Genomic DNA, 7,186 nt, shown 5'->3' on the forward strand with positions numbered 1-7,186 from the left:
CGCCGAGGCTACGCGGCTGCTCGTGCTCTTGCTGCTGGCGGCTGCGGCGCCCAGTAGGGCCCGGGGCAGCGGCTGCCGAGCAGGAACCGGCGCGCGCGGGGTGAGTACTGGCTCACGGCCGGGGCGGGGCAGGGCGGCCTGTTGCAGGCGCTGGAGGGGTACTTCATGAATATGTACGAGGGGGCGTGGTGAGCATGGAGGCGCACACCTGTCCTCCCAGGTCCCGGGACGCTGAGGTAGGAGGATCAGGCCAGCCTGAGCTACGTGAGACTCTGTCTTTAGACATGCAAAGCAAAATTGGGACTGGAGCGAGGGCCCAGCGGTTAGAGCACTGGCTGCTCTTGCAGGGGACTCGGGTTCGAATCCCAGCATCCACATGGCGGCTAACAGCCGTCTGCAACTCCAGTTCCAGGGATCCCACGCCTTCTGACCTCCGCGAGCATTGCACGAGACAGGTGCATTTACATACATGCAGGCAATACACTCAAACACATAAAATAATAAAATATTAAAGAAATGAAGAAATAAAGAGGGGAAGTCGCGTTACCGAATACGCATGAGGAAGCAGGCGCACGGTAGGAGAAGCTTGAGGCTTAGAGAAGAAAGGCCGAAGGTCGGGCGTGGTGCTGCAGTCCTGTCATCCCAGCGCCAAGGAGGCCGAGGCAGGAGGATCAGGAATTTAAGGTCAGCCTGGGCTACCTGAGACTGTTTGAAAAGCATAATAAAGCTGGTGTGGTGGTGGAGATATCCACCCCCAGCACTCAGGAGGGTGAGGTTTGAAAATGGGGTGTCTTAGTAAGACCTTTTCCCAAAAATAAAAAGAAAGTATATGACCTAAAATATGTTGGATAGAAGAACTCCTGACAACTGGGATGGTTAAGGTGGAAGTGAGGCCATTTGATGGTGACATGAACAGGAAGCCGGTGCCTGTGTGGTCATGAATGAAAGGCTGGAAGAGACCTGGGGAACAGAGCATGGTGCTGCATGCCTGATGGAGGCAGTGGGGTCAGGAGCTCAGGACCAGCCTGCATTCGTTACTGAGACTGTCTCAAAAAGAAGAAGCCAGGCATGGTGGGTGGCACATGCCTGTAGTCCCAGCACTTGGGAGGCAGAGGCCGGTGGATCTCTGTGACTTCAAGGCCAGCCTGGTCTACATAGTGCATTCCAGGTCAGCTGGGGCTACAGGGAGACCCTGTCTCAAAAAGACAAAAAAAAAAAAAAGAAGAAAAGATAGTGACCTGGGGATAGTTGCCTTGGACACAGGGCAATGCTTAACCATATTTGTATTTGTAGAGTGTTCCTTGGGCCTACGGAAATAGTCTGAATATTCATGAGTGTGCGGTCCCAGTGGAGTCCGGGCAAGCATTGGTGATTGGAGAGGGACATAGCTCATCCCTCCAGTCATCAGACTGTCCTGGGGTCTCTGTGTCCTGCCCTGCCCAAAGCTTGAGTGGTCCTCACCTGGAGCCCTTGTCTCTCTTGCAGACTGGGGCTGATGGCCGTGAAGGCGAGGGCTGTGGCACTGTGGGACTGCTGCTGGAGCATTCCTTTGAGATTGGTGAGTCTGGCACGTATTCCACCGTATACACTGGCACCAGTGAGTCCTGCCATTCCAGGACAGAAGTCAGTTTTTAAAAACAATATTTTCTTTATTATTTTTATTTTATGTATATGAGTGTATTGCCTGCATGTATGTGAGTGCACCTGTGTCATGCAGTGCTGCAGAGGTCAGAAGAGGGCTTCAGATTTCTCCTGGAACTGGAGTTAAGGACGGTTCGTAGCCACCATGTGGGTGCTGGGAATTGAACCCAGGTCCTCTGCAAGAGCAAAGCCAGTGCTCTTAACCGCTGAGCCATCTCTCCAGCCCCGAGAATGATGGTTTTAAATACCCCAGGCTTGGCTTCAGGGTGTAGGTCAGTGGTAGAGCACTTACTTGGCATTCCTGAGGGCCTGGGTTGCATCCCTGTTAATGAAAATTATACATACATATACATACCTATATATACGCATGTACATACGCACATGCACACAAGTGCATATACATGTATACCTAGGTTTACAGATAATGCTTGCACACATGTACATCCATGTACACATTTGTGCACACATGTGTATACATATAGATGCATACACATAAACGTATACCATGTGTACGTATGTGCACATATGCACAGCATATATGCACAATGTATACACAGATCATATACGTGTACACACAATGTATATACAAATAGGCACACATGCACCTATGCGTATGTACACAGGTGAGTACACATATGCATCTATGTATGTATTAAAAGTGATGTATAATTACCTCCTTTTTACCAGTGCTCTTAACCACTGGGCCATCTCTCCAGCCTGTGTGACATTTTTTTCGAGACCAGGTTTCCCCATGTAGCCCTGGCTGTCCTGGAACTCCCAGTGTAGACCAGGCTAGCCTTGAACTCCCAGAGGCTCACCTGCCTCTGCCTCCTGAGTGCTGAGATTAAAGGTGGGCGCCAGCACGCTCAACTTCACTAACATTTGATGTATGTCCTACCTTAGCTACCTAGAATATCCTCAGTCATATGAGGCCTGGTGTGAACTGTGTCCTCAGTCACAAGGCTGTGGATGTGCACAGTGCCCACGTTGTTGACTAGGAAGTGGGCTTGGGTAGCAGCCCAGGCTCGGCAGTACCAAGGGCCTCTTAGTGGAGTCGGACACTTGTGACAGTGAGACCTTAGTCTGCCTGGAGAGGTTCTGGACCTGTCCCATGGCCCTAGTAAGGCCATAACAGGTGTGGGGGCCCCTGGGGCTGCCCTTGGAGGCAGCAGCACCAGGATGCAGGCTGGGTGAAGAAGCCGCCCCCACTGGAATGGGGCCGGGCCAGGCTGGAAGGCAGGTCTGATTGAAGTGTGACATGGGGTGGTCGCTGAGCCTGGCTTCCCGCAGATGACAGCGCCCACTTCTGGAAGCGCGGCTTGCTGCTCTGGAACCAGCAGGATGGCACGTTGTCCCTGTCACAGCGGCAGCTCAGCGAGGAAGAGCGGGGTCGGCTACGGGTGAGGTGGCCCCCCGCACCCTGCTCTACATGCCTGTGCAGGACCCAGCCCCACTGCTGCCTTCACCCCACGTGGCCACCATGGGCTGAATGCCACCTTGGTGCCTGGCTCGGGGCTGCTCTTCCCCATGGGGTGGGTGCCTCACCTCCCCAGTGGTGGTTGCCGGAGAGAGCCTAGAGTAACTGTCAGAAAGCCAGGGCCTCCTCCCAGACTGGGGCTGTCCTTCCTCCTGCCCCGAAGCTGGTACCATCTAGTTGCACTTCAGCTCCATGTGAACCAGGCAGGGAACCCAGCTTTGCTGGTGGCCCTGTTCCTGAGGGTGCTGCCCTGTGCAAAAGGGCAGCTTGAGGCCCACCACCTGCATCTCTTTCTGGCCCCCATGGGTTGATTCTCTGTCTAGGGGTCCCCAGCGGCTTTTGCTTTTGGCACTGGGGCATCTAGGTGTGTGCATGGGACCAGGTGTGTCTGGACCAAGGCTTGGGACGTGCCTTGGGGTGATGCTGTTCCTGGTGTGGCAGTGTGCTCCTGGCTTCTTCCCCAGGTGGGGCAGCCCAGCACTCCTGGCCTCTCCTGGCAGCCAGGCTGCCCCATGGGGAGAGTCCTGGGTGGACTCCTGTTGTCCATTAGACATGGGGTGCTGGGAAAATGAGGGTGGGAAGGCACTCTTTCCACCAGGCTGGCAGGCTGGCGGGTCCAGCTCATAGGCCTCTATGTACCCTGCAGGATGTGGCTGCCCTCAATGGCCTCTACAGGGTCCGGGTCCTGAGGCGGCCCGGGGCTCTTGATGGTTCAGAAGTCAGTGGCTATGTGTCTTCCTTTGTCCCTGCGGTAAGTCAGTGATGAGGACTGTCCCCCTTGTTTCTTCCCCAACTTATTGTGTCAGTTCCCCAGCCTTTTGGAGCCCCTTGCTGGGAATCACCACCAACAGACACCATTCAGCTGGGACTCCTGCGGAGAGTGACAAGGGCCTTAGGGACCTGAGGGAGGGCTCTGGCAGATGCCTGGAAGTCCTGTGGGGGAGGGACAGAGGGCACCTCCCTCTGACCTCCCTTCTTCCACAGTGCTCCCTGGTCGAGTCCCACCTCTCAGACCAGCTGACCCTGCATGTGGACGTGGCCAGCAACGTGGTGGGTGTGTCTGTGGTGACGCACCCAGGGGGCTGTCAGGGCCACGAAGTAGAGGATGTGGACTTGGAGCTGTTTAACACCTCTGTGCAGCTGCGGCCACCAGGCACAGCCCCAGGGTGAGCGCCGCAGGGAGGCTGGGGTTGCTAGTTGTCTTGGGTCCCTGGGTCTCTAGCCCTCACCCAGCCCCTTCCCTCCGCACACTTAGCCCTGAGACTGCCGCCTTCATTGAGCGCCTAGAGATGGAGCAGGCCCAGAAGGCCAAAAACCCCCAGGAGCAAAAGTCCTTCTTCGCCAAATACGTGAGTGCGGCTCTCTGGCCCTCCCCGCTGTGGGGGAGGCTAAGGCTGTGGACCCCTGAACATCCCGGGCTGGGTGGCTCTCGGGACCCAAACTGCCTGGGCTGGGGCACAGGCATCCAAGGCCTGCTGCCAGAAGAGCAGTGTGGAGGGCTTGGGCAGGTAGGTAGGCTGCCGGGCTGACACATAGGAGGGACAGGCAGGGAGAGGACAGCTCAGAGGAGCGAGGGGAGGCTTGGAAGGGCCAGGACTTGTAGGAGGCCCTGGGGCCAGGAGGCAGGTGGCCCTATGTGGGCACAGAGGCACAGATGGCAGTGTGGAGGAGCTGGGAGGGCTGCCCGCCGGCAGGAGCAGATCAGAGCTGCCCACACTCCTGAGTGGGCTGGGGTGTGGAGGGGTGAGCTCCCTGGAGGAGGCCAGTCCTCTGTCCCTTGAGGCTGGAGACCTGTGTCAGGCACAGGCCAGGCAAGGTAACGGCCCAGCAAGGCCAGTGTGGCTCCAGGCGAGGTGGGAGGGTGCCCAGGATCAGAGGCTGGTGATGGCAGAGCCCCACTGAGCCGAGCACCTTCCCTGGGGCCTTGGTTGCCCTTGCTCCAGGGCCCACCCTCCCCAGGTCCCAGCCGCTGACCTGCCTCCCTCCCTCCCCAGTGGCACCTCATCCTGGGGGGGGCCGTGTTGCTCACAGCCCTGCGTCCTGCTGCCCCGGGGCCTGCGCCGGCGCCAACGGAGGCCTGAGTGAGGACCCAGACCCCTGCCTGCCGTGCCCTGCCCACGTCCTCCTGTCCCCACCCGTGCCCCGGCCTTGCCTGTAGTGATGTAGGGAACCCGGCCCCTCCCCTCCTCGGCCCCTCTCGCCAGTTCGCCCTGGGCAGAACCGCTGTGCTCACCTCTCTGCCTTTCTGTCCATCTGTCACACCCGCAGTGGATGTACATCATTCCGGTTGTGCTGTTCCTTATGATGTCGGGAGCGCCAGATGCTGGGGGCCAGGGCGGCAGTGGCGGCGGCGGCGGCAGTGGAGGCGGCGGGGGTGGTGGCCGGTGAGCAGCTGTGCCACCCAGAAACCTTGGCTAAGGAGCTACTGTCCCTCCCTGCCCGATCCTGAATGTGATAGGCTGTCTCTCCCCAGGAGCCTTTCTCCCCAGCCTTTGTTCCTGTCGGTGGAGGGCTGGCAGATAGAGTGCCTCCTTGCAGCCCCCTCGGGCCCACTGGCTCCCCTTGCCCTGGTGCTGGAATCCCAGCCTGGGCAGCTGTGCCCTGCTGTGTCCCTCAGTGTCCCTGTGTGCCCCCGACCCGCCCCACCGTGTAGTCTAGGAACATGCCAAACTCTCTCCAGCCTCTGTGCCTTTACCCCCGGCCCCCAGTGCATCCTCACTCTTGGGCTCCTTGCCAAGGATGTGGCCTAGAGGCAGTGCTGGCAGCCAGGTATGACCTCTGCCTGCCCAGCATGCCGCAGGCCTTTTATGGCATTCAGGGCTCTTTGACCCATTCCTTGGTGCCCCAGAAAATCAACCCCGCAGTCCCACCATGAGCCCCTGCCCAGTCCTCTCTGTCCCCAGACATCCCACCCTGAATGCAGCACCAGGAGAGGACTCTGGGCCCCACTGTTAGTCCTGTCTGTCTATGAATGTGCGCTCTTGGGGTCTGCATGCACATTTTGAAAACGCCCCGCTTTCTATTTATGAACGCGCACTCTTGGGGTCTGCATGCACGTTTTGAAAACACCCGCTTTCTCTGGCTGCATGACAGCTGTTGCACACGGCTTGTTGGTGCTTCAGTGCAGGGATACGATATTTTTCAGGAACTGGCCACAGGCGCTGTGATCGCTGTGGCCCCAGCTGTGTGTGTGGCTGTTGATTAAACTGTTCCCCAAACAGCCACCATTAGCTGCTTCCTGCTCTCTGTGGTGCAAACAGTCCCGGGTGGCTGTTGTCATCTGTCTGGCTCATGTTTGAATGGCTTCCTAAGGATTTATGACAGGGATGGCTGGGGTAGATGAAGGAAGGGTTCTGTGAGCAGGGACCCTTCAGAACCCCACAAGAGACCGGTTCCCACTCCATCTCCCTGGGGATTTATGTTCATTCCCCCCATGCAGCAACCTCAAGGTTGTGTCCCCCTTGTCTTCATATGAGGGTGGTTCTGCTCTTGGAGGGACCTCTGCTGGAGGAGCACATGGTAATCCAGCACCTGGGAGGCTTGAGACTGCACAGCCAGCCCGAGCTCCATAGCGTGTTCAAGGCCAGCCTGGGCTGTGTAGCAAGACCCTAGCATGGATGAGGCCCTGGGTTCTGTCCCCAGCACCTCGGCATACCTGTAATTCAGCACTCAGGAGGTGGAGGCAGGAGGGTTAAGACCCTGCATCCTCACAGAAAAGTAAAACTCAACCCAAGGCTGTTCTGTGAGGCCAGCTCTTGTCCCATGATGGAGGGTGTAACTTGCTGTCTGGCTTCCCCATTGCTGAGACACTGCTCTGCGGAAGGAGCTCAAGGGAAGGTTGATTTTAGCTTATGGGTTCAGAGGATTTGGACTTGTCCCTGGGGGAGGCTGGCACTGCAGCTAAGTTTGATGTTAGCTTGTGCCGGAGACTGAGCAGGACAGGATGTGTGGCCAGGTGTCACCTTTAAAGGCCCACTCCTAGCATTCTGCTTCCTCCAACTGGCTCTAAAGGTTCCACAGCCTCCCAGAGGAGCGCTGGCGTCTGGAACCATAAGCCTGCAGGGCGGA

General features: G+C 57.6%; 1 protein-coding gene across 1 annotated transcript; it reads left to right on the top strand.

Moving 5' to 3' along the window:
* Position 1: 1 nt before the first annotated feature.
* Positions 2-6,342, top strand: Emc10 (ER membrane protein complex subunit 10; the record flags this gene model as incomplete). Its single annotated transcript, XM_008845231.2, has 7 exons — positions 2-100; positions 1,486-1,558; positions 2,932-3,041; positions 3,765-3,869; positions 4,103-4,284; positions 4,374-4,467; positions 5,387-6,342. Coding segments are annotated over 7 exons (783 nt in total), but the record flags the coding sequence as incomplete, so codon positions are not given.
* Between the last annotated feature and the right edge of the window lie 844 nt (positions 6,343-7,186).

Source organism: Nannospalax galili, unplaced genomic scaffold (genome assembly GCF_000622305.1).
Source record: "Nannospalax galili isolate Female #2095 unplaced genomic scaffold, S.galili_v1.0 scaffold960, whole genome shotgun sequence".
In the NCBI taxonomy this organism is placed as follows: Eukaryota; Metazoa; Chordata; class Mammalia; order Rodentia; family Spalacidae; genus Nannospalax; species Nannospalax galili.